Source organism: Prionailurus bengalensis, chromosome F2 (genome assembly GCF_016509475.1).
Source record: "Prionailurus bengalensis isolate Pbe53 chromosome F2, Fcat_Pben_1.1_paternal_pri, whole genome shotgun sequence".
In the NCBI taxonomy this organism is placed as follows: domain Eukaryota; kingdom Metazoa; phylum Chordata; class Mammalia; order Carnivora; family Felidae; genus Prionailurus; species Prionailurus bengalensis.
The window spans coordinates 11,824,304-11,843,318 of NC_057353.1; the positions used below are offsets into that span (position 1 = coordinate 11,824,304).

General features: G+C 39.7%; 1 protein-coding gene across 3 annotated transcripts in view; it reads left to right on the top strand.

The window, feature by feature from the left end:
* Positions 1 to 18,533, top strand: part of RAB2A (RAB2A, member RAS oncogene family) — an 86,245-nt gene extending 67,712 nt beyond the window's left edge. For all 3 annotated transcript variants that reach the window (XM_043601131.1, XM_043601133.1, XM_043601132.1), the window contains 2 exons: positions 15,060 to 15,128; positions 17,205 to 18,533. In XM_043601131.1, the coding sequence (XP_043457066.1) occupies positions 15,060 to 15,128; positions 17,205 to 17,300 (165 nt within the window). In that variant the 3' untranslated portion in view covers positions 17,301 to 18,533. The remainder of the gene's footprint in view (positions 1 to 15,059; positions 15,129 to 17,204) is intronic.
* Positions 18,534 to 19,015: the final 482 nt, after the last annotated feature.

Below are 19,015 nucleotides of genomic sequence, written 5' to 3' on the forward strand. Positions count from 1 at the left end.
ATTGGTGGAAATCGTAGCTAGTGCAATAAAGCAGGAAAGGGAAATAAAGGCAGAGAAGAAGAAGTAAAACTTTTTATTTGTGGCTGACAGGATTGTCTCTAGGAAATTCCAAGGAATTTACATACACACACAAAAGCTAGTTAGTGAGTCCAGCAAAATTACAAGATACGAGACAAATATATAAAAACATACTGTATTTCTGGGGCACCTGGCAGGCTCAGTCAGTAGAACATGTGACTCTTGACCTCAGGGTCATAAGTTTGAGCCCCATGTTGCGCATAGAGTTTACTTTAAAAGATCTATTGTATTTCTGTGTATAGCAATGAACACCAAAATTTAAAATACAATACCATCTATAATCCCACAAAAAGAAAATGAAATACCTAGTATAAATCTAAAAATAACATGGACAGGACAGGACATGTGTGCTTGAAACTGCAAAATGCGGATGAAAGAAATTAAAGAAGATCTGAATAAATGGAGAGACATACTATGTTCATTGTTTGGAGTATCCTACCTAATAAAGATGTCACTCCTTCACAAATTGACATAGAGGTTTAACCCAGTTCATATCAAAATTCCAGTAAGACTTTTCTGTAGATATTTGACAACAATATTTTAAAATATAGGTAGAAAGGCAAAGGACCTAGAGTAGCTAAAACAATTTTGAAAAAGAATAAGGGAATCACTCTTTGATTTCAAGCCCTAATGTACACTATGTGATACCAGTAAAGGAACAGATACATACGGCAGTGGGACAGAATAGAGGATCCATAAATAGACCCCACACAGATATGCCCAACTGATTTAACAAAGGGGCAGAAACAACTCACAGAGGAAGATAGCCCTTTCAAGAAATGGTGTTCTAGGAACAATTGGACATCCATAGACAGAAAAAAAAATGCATCTTACACAAAAACTAACTCAAAAGATCATACTTTTAAATGTAGAACATTCAGATACTTTTATGGGGAACAAGGAGAAAATCTTCATCTAGTGGTAGGGATGCTTGTCACTAAAAGCATAATCCATAAAAGGAACAATTGGTAAGTTCCTTAAAATTTTTGCTCTGTGAATGATCGTAAGAGAACAAAAAGGCAGTCTACAGACGGGGAGAAAATACTTACAAACCAAATATCCAACAAAAGACTAGTATCTAGAATAAAAAAACTCTCAAAACTCAATAGTTAAAAAAAAGAAAAAAAGTCAGTCCAGTTAGAAAATGGGCAAAAGTTGGGACCAGAGATTCATCACAAAGGACATGTAAATGGAAAATAAGCACTTAAAGAGGTATTCAACATCACTAGCTGTTAGGAAAATGCAACTTAAAACATCCATGATAGCACACTACACGCCCATTAGAATAGCTAAAATAAAAAAGCGACAATATCAAATGCTGACAAGGATATGGAGAAACTAGATCACTCCTACATTGCTGGTGGGAATGTAAAATGATATGGCCACTCTGCAAACAATTTAGGGATGCCTGGCTGGCAGGCAGCAGAGCAAGCAACTCTTGATCTCAGGAGTCCTGAGTTTGAGCCCCATTGTTGGGGGTGGAGTTTACTTAATAAAAAATAAATAAATGTCTAAAAAAAAAAACTAGGGGTGCCTGGCTGTCTCAGTCAGTGGAGCATGCGATTCTTGATCTCAGGGTTGTGGGTTCAAGCCCACGTTGGGTGTAGAGATTACTTAAAAATTTTAAATAAACCTAGACATTCAACTACCTAGCAGTTGTATCTCTGAGCATTTATCCCAGAGAAATGAAGATTTCTGTTTAACCCAAAAACTGGTACATAGATGTCCATAGCATCTTTATTCACAATAGCCAAACACTGGAAACAACCTAGATGTCTTTCAACAGACCAATGGTTAAACAAAGTGATACCAGTACATCCATCCATGCCATGGAATACTACTCAACAAGTAAAAAGGGAGGAACAATTGATACATGCAACCACTCGGATGAGTCTCCAGAAAACTGTGCTTAGTGAATAAAGTCGGTCCCAAAGGTTGCATACTGTATGGTTCTATTTATATGATTTTGATTTTGAAATGACAAAATTGGAGAAATGGGAGCAGATTAGTCACTGCCAAGTTTAAGGAGGGTGGAAGAGAAGTGTGTATTGTAAAAAGACAACATGAGGGATCCTTATAACAGAAATGTTCTGTATCCCTTTGCAACATTTCGATTATGACAACGTACTATACATTTCCAAGATACTGCCGTTGGGGGAAACCAGGGAAAGGTTACACAAGATCCCTTTGTATTATCTCTTAAATCTGCATGTGAATCTCTAATTATCTCAAAAAGTTTGATCAAAATATACATACAAATACACATACACAATAACCACATACAAACAACTTTATTCTTAAAGATCATAGTGGCAATTAAAACAAAAAAAATTAAAGAATAAGAAGCCTCACAGTTCTATTAAAAAATACTAATTTGAGGGGTGCCTGGGTGGCTCAGTCGGTTGAGCGTCCGACTCTGGCTCAGGTCATGATCTCGCGGTCCGTGAGTTCGAGCCCCGCGTTGGGCTCTGTGCTGACAGCTCAGAGCCTGGAGCCTGTTTCAGATTCTGTGTCTCCCTCTCTGACCCTCCCCCATTCATGCTCTGTCCCTCTCTGTCTCAAAAATAAATAAACGTTAAAAAAAATTTTTTTAAATACTAATTTGAGGATATGGAGCACAGTTATAAAAGCTTAAGTGATATTTTTTGAATTTACAAAGAACACATTTCTTTTTCAAATTATTAAGTTATTAATTTTTTGTTAAATATGGCTCTTTGATGAGTCTCTGTCACATTTCTGCACAGAGCAGATTTTTATACAAACAACCAGGTTCTTCCATGTTAAACATTATGTGTTTTAGCTTATGCCTAACAAATAATAAAGTTACTGTTGGGATTATTATGCATACATAGACTTTCTTAGTAAGATTGCTCAGAAGTAATCAAAGAAGGAATTATATTAATATTTAAAGCAAACTCAGTTCATTCATGACCTTTGTGCGTGTCACACCTTAAAACCCAATTAGGTATATCATTAAAGAGCATTTTTATGATGGTATATGTTTATGCATTAGTTTATTTTTCTACATCAGCTGTATTAAAGCGTTTTGGTCAGCTCACAATAAGATTCATGGCACTGCTACTTTAAATCAATTTAAACAGTTGTCACCATTTAAAAAAGTAAACCCATATATCTGTCATCAGGCTTTAGAAGTTATCACCATTTTGACATTTTGATGATCTTGTTTTATTATGTCCTCTGTTTTTTAAGAAATTCCAGAAATATTTTACCTATAAATATTTCATTGGCAGTAATTTAAAAACCTACAACGCGATACCATTATTATACCTAACAAACATAGCAGTAATTCCTTGATAATATCTGATATCAAGTATGAATGGCATGCTTTTTATTTCATTCAGCAATTAATGTTGGAAAACAAGTACTTCGTTTCTCCGAGGTCCGAAAAGACTAACAGGTGTTGTGTCTGCCCTGAGAAGAGGGAAGGAGGAGAGCTAAGCATTTCTCCGGCATCTGCCTTGTGATACGTGCTCAGTGCCAGTGCCTGTGCCTGTGGCAGGAAAGCCAACACCTCAGTGGGAAAGGACACAGCTCATAAAATTGCAGTATACTGTCTCCAAGATGTGAGCAAGAATTAGCCAGCTAGAATTAGAGCGAAAGAGGAATCACGATGAAACATAAGAGCTAAATTATGCTACTTTTACGGGGTCCATGGATTCTTAGTGGCTCAGACTCGGCATTGGAGCACATAGGAAATTAATTTCAGGGACGTTTGCTCTGAGTACAGTGTCTTCTGTTTCTTGCTTTCTAAGGACTTGGATTCGCCTAATCATGCCATCCTCCAGGAGAGAGGCAGTTTAACACAGTGGGTTGAACCTCATGCTCTGGGCTCAGAGAGGAATTTCTTCTCAGCTTACTGCCTAACCTTGGAGGGCCCATTTCTGGGAAAGTGGATCATATGAGGAGTTAAAAGAATGAGACAGCTATTCTAGGGGCCGCTGGGTGGTTAAGCATCCAACTCTTGGTTTCAGTTCCGGTCATGATCTCACGGTTCATGAGTTCGAGCCCTGCAACGGGCTGTCTGCTGTCAGCACAGAGCCTGCTTCAGATCCTGTCTCCCTCTCTCTCTGCCCCTCCCCCACTCGCTTCTCTCTCTCTCTCTCTCTCTCTCTCTCTCTCTCTCTCTCAAAACTAAACATTTACCAAAAAAAAAAAGTTTTAATAAATTAAAAGGAACAAGTCAGTTGTGTTTAGAGCTGTGCTTCTCAGATCACCTAGGAATCCTGTTGAAATGCAGATTCCGATTTGGTAGGTCAGGGTGTGGCCTGAGAGCCTGCATTTGGAAGTGGTGGTCCAGCGTCATCGCGCTGCTGCTCCTGGGCGGGCTTTGGGGAGTGTAGAGACCATGAAGTTCATTCAGCTCTGTTACCTAACAGAAGAACCTGGCCCACCAGTGTCCTTTCCTCTTCCTCAGAGACATTCCTTCAAACGTTTTCATCCTTTTTCTCTAGTGATTCTTGGTTCTCAGCACGTAATTGCGTAATCAGATTTCAACCATTTGAAAAGCAAAACCTGTCATTCCCAGTTCTTGGATGGTCTCCTCCATCCTCTAGTAAGTTCCATCTCTGTTTCCTCATTCTTTTTGACACCTCAGTTTACAGGTTGACTCCTCTACCTTGGCCAAGGTCTCCCTGGACCTCCTAATTGCCTGTCCTAACAAATGCTTTTCTGTTCTTACCTTAAACAGTCCCTTAGGGATATTTGAATCTTCAGTAGCCTATGTCCTTTTTCCTACCCCTTCATAGTCATGTATTCAGTTAATGTATATTGCTTTCTGCTTGTGTCTTGTTATTTCTACTGTTAAATCTCTCTCCAGGTTGTACATTTTTCAGTCCTCTACACTGGTACCTCTGAGATCTTTCAAAACATGAAAATTGAGTGTCGCTCCCCAATTTTATTAAAAGCGTGTGGTGGGTTTTCCACCTCTTCAGAATCAAACTCCTTAGCTTGGAAGACAAGTCCCTTTATTTGCCAACACCACGCGATGTGCTTTCTATATTAAACTACGAGTTTATCAGCTGGTCGGCGCTCTTTAAACCCACCTCCGCAGAAAGTGCTCTCTGCCCTTGGAATGCCCTTTCTTCCTACCGTTTCTTTCAGGGATATAATGAAGCCTCATACCTCCTCTTGGAATGCCATGACACACCCTCCCTGCCCCCCCCCCCCCACCACCAGCCACCACGTACGTGGACACACACTTAAAACTTGTATACTCTCTTCTCTGTGCTCATTCCAGTCTCCTCCTGAGCATGAATTTATCTTTAGGTCTCTGTCATGACACTTGGCCACGTTCCTTGAAAACCCAGGCTGTCTTCATCTCTGCATCCCCAGCGCCTTGCACAGGGTCTCCCCTGCACGGGAGACAACAAATGTTTGCATGATTCACTATTTATTTCGTTACTTCAGCCTTGTCTCTCTTACTTCAGTCTTTAATCAGGTTATGCTTTGGTCCCACTGGTTAACATGTAGGTGGAATTCTGTCCTAAATTTACTTTGCCCTAAGCATTCTAAAAGCTGTGTGATTTTTGAAAACCCAAATGATCAGATTGGCTCCTCCTGTGATCAGGAGCTTCCTTCAGTAGCTGCCTAGGGTCTTTGTAGTTCGAAAAGATTTTTTTTAGACCCAGGGATAAATGTAGCAAAGGTTATGGCAGGTTAGGAAAAATACGCCTTCCGAAAAGACTCATGCTAACTTTCTGATGATTTCACAATACCCCAGAAGTGATGTATTATAATTATATATATGTAATTATATATATAATTGTGTATGTGTATATATATAGTTATATATAACTGTATAAATTAATAGTTTTGTAAATTTCATATATAAATATATATGAAATTCTATATAAATATATATATATATATATATTTTTTTTCCTGTAATTCCTTCCCTGATTTTCTCTGTGTATTTTTGCAATAAAGTAAAATTTCATTTTCTCAGAGTTGTACATTACCCAAACTCACAGTATTATATTTCCTGTGAGACCTACTGCTGATTGTGGTGTGAATAGTGGTTAGACTTTCCATTTTCTAAACAGTGTCTCTTTATCAGATATTCTCACTCTTAGCCATTTGATGGGTTATTTTTCCCTATACTCATCAATTTTACTTAGAATTGAAAGTTGATGGGAAATCAGAAAAGTACATAAACATCAAAAATTTTTGAGGCAAAAGTCTAGTAATTTAAAATATCTTAAACGATTAGGGTGCCTAGCTGGCCCAGTCAGTGGAGCTGTGACTCTTCATCTTGGGGTTGTAAGTTCGAGCCCACTTTGGATGTAGAGATGACTTAAAAATAAAATCTTTAGGGGCGCCTAAGTGGCTCAGTCGATTAAGTGTCCGACTTCGGCTCAGGTCATGATCTCATGGTTCGTGAGTTTGAGCCCTGCATCAGGCTCTGCGCTGACAGCTCAGAGCCTGGAGCCCACTTCAGCTTCTCTGTCTCCCTCTGTCTGCCCCTCCGCTGCTTGCACTCTGTCTCTCACATTGTCTCAAAAACAAATAAACATTTAAAAAAATAATAAAATAAAATCTTTAGGGGTGCCTGGCTTCTCAGAAGAGCATCTGACTCTTCATCTAGGGGTCATGAGTTCGAGCCCCATGTTGGGGTAGAGATGAGTTAAGTAAATAAACTGTAAAAAATCAGATCTTTAAAAAAATGGAACATTGGAAAATCAAGACTGGAAATTCCTGGCTTAGCTGCTAACGTCCTGAAAGATAGAGCCAAGATAATAGCTGAAAGCACAGTCAGCTAACGACGCTCAGACAGATTACAGCAACTTGCCAAGCCATCCACACAGATAGGATAGGTGGATTTCTATGTCTAGGGAAAACACATGACTTGTGTAACTAGAAAGATGAACAGTTTCAAGGCCCTTTGCTAGTATTTGTGTCCTGCCCCAGTATTTGAAAACCAACAGACTCAATTTGCATCGAGAGGACATCTTACTCGCCTTGGGCTGCCTTCTAAGTGGTGGAACAGGCGTTGCTGTAGAGCTGGAATGTGGTGTGAACTGAAGGCTTTGTTTTCCCCTTAACCCTGTTCTCAGTGCCAAGGCTACCACACAGCTTTCCACTGGAAATTTGACTTGACCTTACGAGGCTTCCAGCATCCTTTGAGGAGCGTTTAATTTAATAAATGTTTGTTACTCTCCTCGCCTGGTTAGAAGATTTTGCTGACTAGCAGCAGTTCCTCGCCCCCTTGTTTGGCCATCACCCTTAGGGAACTTGAAGGATCATCTAAGCCAAGCTGATTTTGAAAGTTATAACCATTTTTTCTCCTAAGCCAAGGTAGCTAAACATTACTGGAGAAAGTCATGCTGATAAGTGCATATCACACACTTACACACTCACACATTCATTGTGCATATTCATACATAGGCACACAGTTATGTAGATCAGCTACCAAGAATTTCCCTCTTGCATGTGACATAAGCATTAGAATTCCATGTGTCTAAAACAAACTCTTCATTCTCTCCTTGAAATGTGATTTTTTTTCCTTTTTTATTTACCTCAGTTCACAGCATACCCTTCCATGTCAGTCACTTCAGCTAAAAGTGGAATCATCCTTAAACACCTTACCATTCTTGCCCTATTCTTTACCAAGTCCTGTTAATTTCTCCAAAGTAGATACTAAGTTTGATCTTTACTTTCCATTCTTGTCACCACTGTTAATTTGGCAGGCCTTCATTTCTTACCCGGGTTATTGGTTTAGACTGTACTGGTCTCCTTGTTGTCAGCCAGCCTTTCTTCATAGTAAAATAATAAAATAAAATGAAACATAATATAAATGAAAATTCCCTTGAGTTGTGTTAAAGCTAAGAAGTGATCCTGATAAAAGGAAGATAAATCTGGACAGGACGTTAATCCTGCTAATCTTGCTACTGCTGCAGTTGTGCGTGGTCTTGGGCGAGTCATTTCTCCTTCTGCAGCCCACTCTTAGAGAGTCCTCCCTCTATACAATGAGAGCTTCTGTAGATCAGTGGGTTTAGCAGTGGCCCTCTTGCTTCTAATGAAACACAGAAAACCGTGAAAGAAAAAAAGCAGAGGGGCGCCTGGTGGCTCGGTCGGTTAAGCGACTGACTCTTGATTTTGGCTCAGGTCGTGATCTCACAGTTAGTGAGTTTGAGCCCCACTTCAGGCTCTGTGCGGCTGTGCAGAGCCTGCTTAGGATTCTCTCCTGCTACCCCTCCCCTGCCCACACACATATACCCTCTCTCTCAAAATAAACTTAAAAAAATAAAGAGAGAAGGATATGCCATGAAAAATGAGGAGGAAAGAGGAGGTTCATAGGGCTCTCCCTACTTCCTTCTTCACCCCAAGAGGTGGCCCCTGCATGAAATATAATTTGAAAGCCATTGTATTGGATAATGTATGTATGAGTTCTCTCTCCGTGAAACTAAAATAGAATCAGAACATTTTTTTTAAGTTCATTTATTTATTTTGAGCAAGAGAAAGAGCAGGGGGAGGGGCAGAGAGAGAGAATCCCAAGCAGACTCCATGCTGTCAGCACAGTACCTGACACGAGGCTCAGTCTCACGGTGAGATCATGATCTGAGCCGAAATCTAGAGTCGGATGCTTAACCAACTGAGCCACCCAGGCACCTCTAGAATCAGAACATTTTAAAGCCACAGAATTTGAAGGAGTTTTGTGTTTAAACTGCCTAATCTAGGGGCGCCTGGGTGGCGCAGTCGGTTAAGCGTCCGACTTCAGCCAGGTCACGATCTCGCGGTCCGTGAGTTCGAGCCCCGCGTCGGGCTCTGGGCTGATGGCTCAGAGCCTGGAGCCTGTTTCTGATTCTGTGTCTCCCTCTCTCTCTGCCCCTCCCCCGTTCATGCTCTGTCTCTCTCTGTCCCAAAAATAAAATAAAACGTTGAAAAAAAGAAAAAAAAAATTTAAACTGCCTAATCTTGAATTCTAGTCTAATGTTCTTTTCACAAGACTTCCCTGTCTTTGCATATTTAAGTCTGCTCTCAATATATTTGATTCTTCAGTACTCACTATACACATTTTATGTTGCTCACTTTATTTTTTAAGTTTATTTTGAGAGACAGCAAGAGCAAGTGGAGGAGGGGCAGAGAGAAAGGGAGAGAGAATCCCAAGCAGGCTCTGCACTGTCAGTACAGAGCCTGATGCAAGGCTCAAACCCACAAAACCATGAGATCATGACCTGAGCCAAAATCAAGTGTTGGGACGCTTAACCGACTGAGCCACTCAGGCGCCCCTCTCGCTTACTTTTTAAATGTTTGCTTTTTATTTTAATTCACTGAAAAGTATCAATCACTGTTTCTTTCCTTTAGTCTGCAATGTGTCAAGGCACAATCACATACAGCACGTGTACCCTCTTCTGTTGTCCCCACACGCCATTGCCCGCACACCTTCCTGATGGCGAAAGCTAGCAAGAAGTGAGTTCTTAACTATGCGCCAAGCACTGTTCTCAGTGGTCTGTGTTCATCCTCCCAAAGACTCTATGACATAGGCACCATTATTATCCTCATGTTAACAAGAGGTGAAGCAGTGGGTCCAGAGCAACACCTCCAGTAAGAGGTGGCACTGGAGCTTGAACCTGGACGGTCTGGTTCTAGAGCCCCACTTGTGGCCATTCCGCTAGCCTTCCTGGCATAACTGCTTCATCCCACAGAGTTTCTTAGAAACAAATGAAAGAAAATAAATGCATTTCCTTATTTGTATACATACTGTAAATTTCTTTCAAAAATAATGCAAACTTGTGCGAATGACTAAGCAGGTTGACTGGCCCATAGTGAGTACTTAGTAAATACCGGTTGTCATTAGATTCAGGGGTCAGATGGACACCGGTAATGTTCATGGCATTGATTAGGAAATGAGAAGAAAATTAAACAGCATTTTAGTTACTTCGTGTTTCCCAGTTCTCAAAAAGAAACTAGACTCACTGATTTCACAGGATACTTTACTGTCTAGCGTCTATTCAAGATGTTTATTTTTTCTTAAAGATTTTATTCTTAAGTAATCTCTACATCCAACATAGGGCTTGAACTCACAACCCCGAGATCAAGAGTCGCGTGCTCCACCGACTGAGCCAGCCGAGTGCACCTGTTCAAGATGTTTAAATGAAACTAAGATACTTTGATTTATTTGGAATTCTTACCTCGCAGATGTTAGACATTTTTTTCTTGCCACCAGATGGCAGCATGTTACATAAGGAAATAATTTAAAATCTTCTCTGTTGCAGACAATTTATTTTCACTATTTTGCTTTAAAAACTGTTAAACCATAAGAAAAATGACATATTACTCTCTTTTCCCCTTTGCCTCTATTCTGTCTCGTCGGCTGTGAAGAAAGGCTCTCTTAGCACGTTGTCCTTGGCCTGCATCTGGGCCTGCCTTAGTCCCGCCCTGCACACGTTCTCCCTCTGTCAGCGCAGAAGGTGTATTTTTCCTGCATCTTCAATAGAGATTTAAGCCCCTGTGCTCAGATTCTTTCAACTAAATTGTTTTAGTTTGGCAGCAGTAGGAATTGTATCCACCTCTTCCCTGTATCTTCCATAGTACCTAGGGAAGTGCTGAGTCTAAGGTAACAATTTAATAGGTGCCCTTTCACCCAAGGGTGAAATGACAAATGATAGGCTATGCATCAGCTTGTGTGTTGAATATTTATTTGAATTTAATGCATTTGGACTTCTTTATGGTTATGTTTATTTTAATGTTTGCTATGGAAGTCACTGAAAATGTACTTAAATTTGGGTATTAGGACCATTAGATAACTACTGCCAACGGTTGAAAGATTAGTGTCAGAGGTGGAAGGCAATTAATGGCTAACAAAGGTGAAGGACTGACCGTGGCAATTAATCAAAGTAGGGCAGAGAGGGAGAGCTAATGGTGAAATGAAGAGAGAGTCGGGCCTCTGATACTGGCGTGAGTCCCGGGCAGGAAAGCAAGAGGCTCACCAAATGCACTTGGCTACCTGGAAATCTGTTTCTACTCATAATTGTGGACCTGCCTAGATAGTGTTTGTGTCACAGTGCTAATAACAAAATCCTTTGACCTGGGTTTCTCAGCAAATGTTTTCTTCTTCTTCCGCAACCTCTTTATTAATACTCAGATTTGACTATCGTTCTGGTGTTCCTGCTTACCGTTCCGACTGATGGGTCACAAAGCCCACGGTGATCTTGTTTTGAAAGTATTGCACTAACGTTAAAACTTTTCTGTAGGTGTGCCATCAGCTTGCTTCATTTTTCTGATAATAAATAGGTATTGCAGATTAATTCCCTAGGTTACAGCCTCTCCTTAAAGACGAGCCATCATCAACAGCGCCGTACTCCGTCCACCATCAGGAGCTGTGAGATTCCACAAGTCTGCTGCCCCCACAGCTGCCACCCTATGCAGGCTCCCCCATTGCCTCTGCCTCTGATACTGCACATGCTCATCCCCGCCTCCCACTCCCAGACACGCCCTCACACAGGCTCCCCTTTTCTTCCCCCTGCCCCCACCTCAGAATTTGTTCGTATAGCTTGGGAAATCGAAAAAGTGAAACTGGTTAAAATTGGAAGGAATTTCAAGTTTAAGACTGTCCTGTGAAAGCACGATGAGTTTTAATGTAAAGGTTTGTAGTAGTATCTAGTTAAATCATTGCTCATTGCCTCATTTTTGCCTGTGTTCTAGAGGCATTTCACATTCTTACGTCTCTACCTTGAAAAATACATATGGGGACTGCTTTTTAGTGACTAAAACAAAATGAGCAATTAAAATACTAGCCAATTATTGTAAGAGGTATGTCTTGTCTTTCCGACTTCTTAACGTGCTTGCCGCTTTAAGGGACAGCTATTGTCTGTAATACCCAAGGCTCGTATCTTAGAAGTTGCATTTCATGGCGAATAAGCCTTAACAGTGTTTGGGTAATTTCATTGTATTTGGGGATTCAACAATTTGTCTATAGCCGCAGACTTTTAAAACACGTGCACTGATGTCTATATTTATTATATTGGGTTTTAAACTGAGGACTCCTTAAAGTTAATCATTAATTAATCATTTAATAATACATATTAAGTATTACTAATTTTGCTGCCGTGTAGATAAAACAACCCATATATATGTGTGTGTGTTCTTATATATATTTATAACACCATATATGTTAGTGTTCTAACACATATATATATATATAGTCTTCTTCTTACAATATATGCCTGGAGGGGGTGGAAGATATTTCAGTGTTTGCAATATATAATCATGAGTTGGATGGCAAGTAAATGTAGCATTGTCTGAAGACGATTTCATTGAGACGGTGGGAATCATGAAAGAAAATATAACCATTTGTTATATTTCAATTGTGATGAAATTAACTACGTTTTTTCAGATCCAAAATACATCTTAAGTTCATTGGGTACAATTGTTCTTAAAGCTACTTAATCAAGTATTAAGTACTATTCATGTAATAAAATTAGAAGTGACTTAAGAAATTTCATATAGCATATCTCTCTGGAGCCAGTTTTTAAAATAATTCATCAACAGATTAGGAAAAAAGTCCATTTATTACATAAATTGGCACAGGTAATGACTTTCATGGTACAAATGCCTGTTTGTATGAACTCGTTTATGGGATCCTGCAGTTCTGTCTGATGTTCTAGGGAGATGTACACATGCGGGTGTCCCTTCAAGGATTTCCAGCCCTGTGAATTTATGAATCTGTTGACTTCAATATTTAGTTAGCCTGGTTTCTAAGGTCATCGCCATAACTGACATGTTATTGGAAATAAAGTTAAGTTTTCCTTTATTTATAAGGGTTAACTTCAGTTTTGAAGAACGTGAATCAATTCATAGTTGGCCGGAAGCCAGTGTCTCCTTCACGTCGCTGTAACTCAGCACACACACAAAAAGCGCACTCGCTTCCTAAGTGCCTTGTGAATCTGCAGTGATTAATTCTTCTCATTATTTTGCTGCAAATTCTCATGACCCTCTCTGATGATTCGATCAGCCACTTAGAGTTTATGCATATTCATATCTCTGCGCTCCTGCCGCAGTCGCTCACGTCTCCTTCGCTGACTGGTGTGTTCTTGGTGCAGTAATTGAGCCGCAGTAGATTGATTACTCTGGGGAGCTGTAAGGCCTTTAAAGGTGAAAACATATCAGTCCTGTTAATTAGGAAACAAAAGCTCCGGTGGCAAGTTCAGCAGTCAGATGTTTCCAGTGTAGAAAAGACGAAAGGTATGATTGGTTCCTCTCCATGAACCTGTTTACTTTTTAAATTTGGAATTAAATCTGTATCAGTGCTAGTGGAGAATAGCCTGGTTTTGTGGATTTTCATAGACCGCCCACTGAAGAGGACCTGGTTTATAATATTAATACTATGATCTGTGACCTCTCAGGTCGGATTGGTTAGAACGTGAGTTTATAAACCCCTTCTGTAGCATTGGCAATATTTATGTAAAATGCCTTAATACTTATTTTTTATTTTAGTTATTTTTTTTAATGTTTATTTTTGAGAGAGAAAAAGAGACAGAGCGTGAATGGGGGAGGGGCAGAGAGAGAGAGGGAGACACAGAATCCAAAGCAGACTCCAGGCTCTGAGCTGTCAGCACAGAGCCCGATGTGGGGCTCGAACTCACGAGCCGTGAGATCATGACCTGAGCTGAAGTCGGACGCTCAACCGACTGAGCCACCCAGGCGCCCCATAGTTAGTTATTTTTTAAGTAATCTACCCCCAGCATGGGGCTAGAACTCACAAACCCGAGATCAAGGGTCAGTCACATGCTCTACCGACTGCTTAATATTTTATATAAATATAGAATGCTTGTGGGGTAATTTTGGTATTTAGAGGCTTAATTTGGTTTAGTATTTTAACACTGATTTTTTTTTGTCAACTTAGTAGTTGCTATGTGGAAAAAGGGTGAAACTTTATTCAGTGTGGCATAAAAGTTGAACAGCTTTTTATCTCTTTATCGTAAGTTTCCGTTGATTCTTTCCCTCTTAAACTGTGTGTTAAGTAATACATTGTCCTGACAAAAACGATCCTGTGTGGAACAGTGGCCTCTGAAAGTAAGCTCATTTCAACATGGAAGCCTTTGGAGTTCATCCTCACTGACGTCTTTTCCTCGTGTGTGCTCTTCTCATGTTATGGTATTTCTGCGGCACATCCCCTCCCCGCCCCCCCCAGGGATGAATTTTTCTTTTGGGATATAGTTCATACACCATAAAATATGCCCTTTTTCAGGGTACGATTCAGTGGGTTTTAGTGTATTCACAGAGTGGCACAACCATCACTACTGTCTGATTCCAGAACATTTTTATCACCCCAAAAGAAACTCCACACGCATTAGCAGTCACTCTCCATTTCTCCTAATCCCAAGAATCTACTTTTTCTCTCCACGGGTTGACCTCTTCTGGACATTTCAGTTAATGGAATCCTACCATGCGTGGTCTTTTATATGTAGCTGCTTTTACTTAGCATGATGTCTTCAAGGTTCATCCACATTGTAGTATGAATCAGTACTTCATTTTTTTTTTGAAGGCCGAGTAATACTGTATTATAAGGTTATACCACCTTTTGGTTTTCATTCCTCAGTGGACTAACATCTGTGTTGTTTCCACTTTTCGGCTGTTGTTACAAATAATGAACATTCATATACATCCTTGCCTTGTGGTTGATCTTGATCTTTAGGAAAATGTTCAGTCTTCACCACTTGCTGTGATGTTAGCTGTGAATTTTTCATAGATGCTATTTATCAGGTTGAGGAAATCCCCTTGTGGTCCTATTCTGTTGAGTGTTTTTATCATGAAAGGTTGTTAGATTTTGTTAAATGCGGCTTCTGCCTCTTTTGAAGTGATCATGTGGGTTTTCTCTTTTATTCTATTGGTTAATATGGTGTATTACATTGGTTGATTTTCTTGTATGGAACGTCATGATATTCTACAGAGTTTTTATATAATGTTTTACTGTTGTGGTTTTATATAATTGGAATCAGTTTCTCTACTTTATATTTCAGGCATTTATTAATACAGCGAAAGAAATTTATGAAAAAATCCAAGAAGGAGTCTTTGACATTAATAATGAGGTATGTGTGTGTGTGTGTGTGTGTGTGTTATTGGCTAATATTAATTTAGAATTGAATTTTAGTTACTACATAGATTCATGATTTTCTATTCTTTTTAATTCCTAAAATGAATTTATGACGTCAGTTAACACACTGAGTTTATGATCATCTAACCAAAAATGTGTTATATGTTTCTAATGGGTAAATGTTTATGTTCTAATAGAGCATCACTTTCTGAAGATGGATTAAAATAAGTAACCCTATCCATTTATTGCAAGCAATGCAAAATAAGATAAATCCTCCAAAGAGAGGAGAAATTCCACTTTCATCCACACGTCCATCTGGTGTCATCTGCTTTGGGGAATCATTTCCTAGTGTGTAAATGCCCATACTATGCTACTAATGCAAGGTGCTCTCTCTGTTGTCTAGTACGAAAGAGGGACATATCTAGTTTGGAAATTACTCCCTGTACAGCGTCGTATGTTTTCATGAGACTAATATATGTAATTGGCAATTAGCGTTGTTTTTGGTTTTGTTTTTGTCCTTTTTGTAGAATTATTTTGAGCCAGTTTTGATGAATATGATTAGGATAAAATACAAAGCCTCGAAGCATACAATCCAGAGTGTTTACCGAAGGGCATCGTTCTGACCTAAATCCCCACTATGCATTTATTCTTACTTATTTCAGAATGTTTATGTGAATATGTAGTGTGTTATTTAGTCTTACATAAATATTTTTGCCATTCCCATGGTAAGACTTCGTGCTTCCAAGAGAAGAGCCCTTACTCCTCCTACAGTTGCAATTAGGAAAGCTTTGTGTTAGAAATCCTTTACTGCACATGTGGCTCTTGGCCTGTACATGAACGAGGCTCTTCATTATTTGCCTCCATATTCTTTGCTAAAACAGACGACCGTTTGCCTGAGGTTTCCAGAAAGTACTCGATTTTCTCATTTCTTTTAATGCGGAGGAGTATGTTTTCTCAATCCTATCTTCTGAGCTTACGCGGCAGTAGATTTTGAGTTAATTTAAAGATGACACCGTGCGGAGACTAATGCCGTAGAAACTGAACAGCCACTGGGCCTCTGTTTCAAAGGGCACGCTCACTGTTTCTGCCTGGTTTCATATAGTAGCTGACTGCTTTGCTGTGCCTGCCGCAGCTTTGATTGTAATGTGCTGTCAGGAGCCAACAGGCCGTGCGATTTATTTGGCCCGGTGCCAAGTCTGACTCCTTGATTCCTCAAGAAGCTGCTACCAGCCCAGAGGGGGCAAAACCAATGAGCCATAGGGCATGCTTTTTATTAAAGAGGAGTCAAAAGAGCGAAAAGAAACCACATCAGCTGCTGTCAATACTGAGCTAGTGCCAGAAACCCCAAGGCCACTACCGTTGCAGAACAACTGCCAAGCACTATAAATCTGAGATTTACTGTGACGTCAAGTTTCCTTAAGAGCTTAATTTCTGAAGCTACCGTATTACTTTGCTCAAAGTGTTGTATTTTTAGGTAAAACCCACTTGAGGGAGTGCGGGTTAAGACAGAAGTGTGAGTTTGATGAATGAAAGAACTACTCTGTGTGTGGCTTCTTGGCAAGCTGCCATGTCTTTGGGGATCATAGAAATTATTGATGACACAGAACACTCATATGCCCTTAGCCCGTACAGCTGACTCAACACGGAACAGAAATGCCGTCCAGAGAAAAGGCCTTACGTTGTATCGTGGAGCCGCGCAGACTCTGCCTGCGTTTCTCTCTCAAAGGTTACCGGCAGACCCGCTCTCAGACGGTTTCTCCATCGTGAGAATGCCCTGAAGGGCAGCGCTGCCTGGTTCCCCTTTACTCCTAAGTACCTGGTGTGATGAGGAATTCTTTTCAGAAACATTTCCACAGGATTATTTTTAAAAGGAAGGAACATCCCAGCCCCTGGGAGACACTCCTTCCAGTGTTGCGAAAATCTGCTTCATCTGTATTGTTTTTCTGAGTTGTTGGGTAAAATCATGTCCTTGGGAATTCCACGGGGTCCTTTAAATTTAGTTAAACCGTATTATCTGGTTGGATCCCGTTAACTTTTTTTTTTTTTTAATCCCTTTCCCCTTTTATTTCAGGCAAACGGCATTAAAATTGGCCCTCAGCACGCTGCTACCAATGCCACACACGCGGGCAATCAGGGAGGACAGCAGGCCGGGGGCGGCTGCTGTTGAGTCCCTGTTTACTGTCTCGCTGCCCCAATGCGGCTACTCACTTCCTCTTTCACTCTGTCCTCCTGCTCAGCTGCGACATGAAACTGTTTGAAATGGCTTTATGTCACAGGAGACTTTAATCCTTCAAATTCTTGTATAACTTTGAATAAATGGTTAATGTTCACTTAAAAAGACAGATTTTGGAGATTGTATTCATATCTATTTGCATTTGATTTCTAGGTCAATTGATGTGATTATTTTTGTTAAATGTTGTCTTGTGCCCTTACCTATGAACTGAACTGTATTAAACACTACAGAGTCATCTTGAGCATTTTAAATCAGTTTGTGTGGTTAGGTTTCCCAACACCCGTGGTGACCTAATGTTTAATATTACAGAACTGTCCTCAAGAAGTTTGTCAGTTTTCAAGGCTATAAGGAAAACCAGGACTCCTTTAATTCTGTATTTATCATTTACTTTCTGTATATACAGTTTAACCTGCTTGGGTGTAATTTGCCAAGCTTGAATTCTTTAATGCATTTGCATAAATTCTATACTGTTTAGAGCTTAAAGCTACAGAAGCATTGTTAGGAATTGCTCGGACACTGAATTTTAAACTTTTTGACATTGTTAACAAGCATGTTCATCCTTTCTTGTCACTAGTCCAAGAAAATATGCTTAATGTACATTTACTAAAGGCTATGTGTGCGTTAACCTGTTTTAATGCCAAAAGTTTGCTGTATGTCCACAGTTTCTTTAAGATCTCTTCAGAAAAGGATTTGTTTGCCTTAATGAACACTGTCGGGTAAAAACACAGTATAATGAGTGAATTGGGCAGAAGCACGAACTCCCTACACCTGAGCGACTCCAAGAAGAATGAATGTCCACATTTAGATGGCGCATTGTGAGGACTTTAATCTTTCCTTCAACACAATAATGTTTTCTTTTGCTTTTATTCCCATGATTTCTAAGTATATTTTTCATGCAGGACAGTTTTTCAACCTTGATGTACAGTGACTGTGTAAAATTTTTCTTTCAGTGGCAACCTATAATCTTTAAAATATGGTAAGCATCTTGTCTGTTTTGAAGGGGATACGACAATAAATCTACCAGATGGAAAATCCTGTTGAAAGTAGAAAAGCTTTAGTAATTTACTCAGTGTGGTGGTTTTTATCCTTTTTTTTTTTTTTCTCTCTCCCTTGGTCTATAATGAAATTGTTACAGCAGTGCAAAATAAAATCCTATGTATAAAAGTGTTCTTTTTTATTATGACCACATCATTTTTTAATGTCTTTTTGTAGTCCACAGCTTTTACGCTTATTTAAAAAGCAGATCTTTTAAAGGGTCAGCATGTTCAACACCCTTTGTAAAAATTTTGCTTAAATGTGATCACCCTCTTCAATACTGAAATTCTTTTGGTTGCTGACGATGGAAGGAAGTATTTCCTACCTCTCGGTGAGCACAAAAGCGCATACAAACTATAAGAAGGGTTAATAAAGAAGTTCTGAGTATGAACCTACTTTGAATTCACTCACTTCAGCAACTCTCCGCAGGTGTTCCCTGAAGATTCAGCAATACTCTGTCAAAGGTCTGACATCACTCTTGCGGGAAATCACCTAATGTTATCTTAGGTTTGTTTTCACTAGCTCCTGGAGGCCAGAGGGACAGGTGAGAGAAAATCAAGTTTCCCGAGTATTGTTATTATCAACTTGTCTTTCCTTAACGTGCACAACTCAAA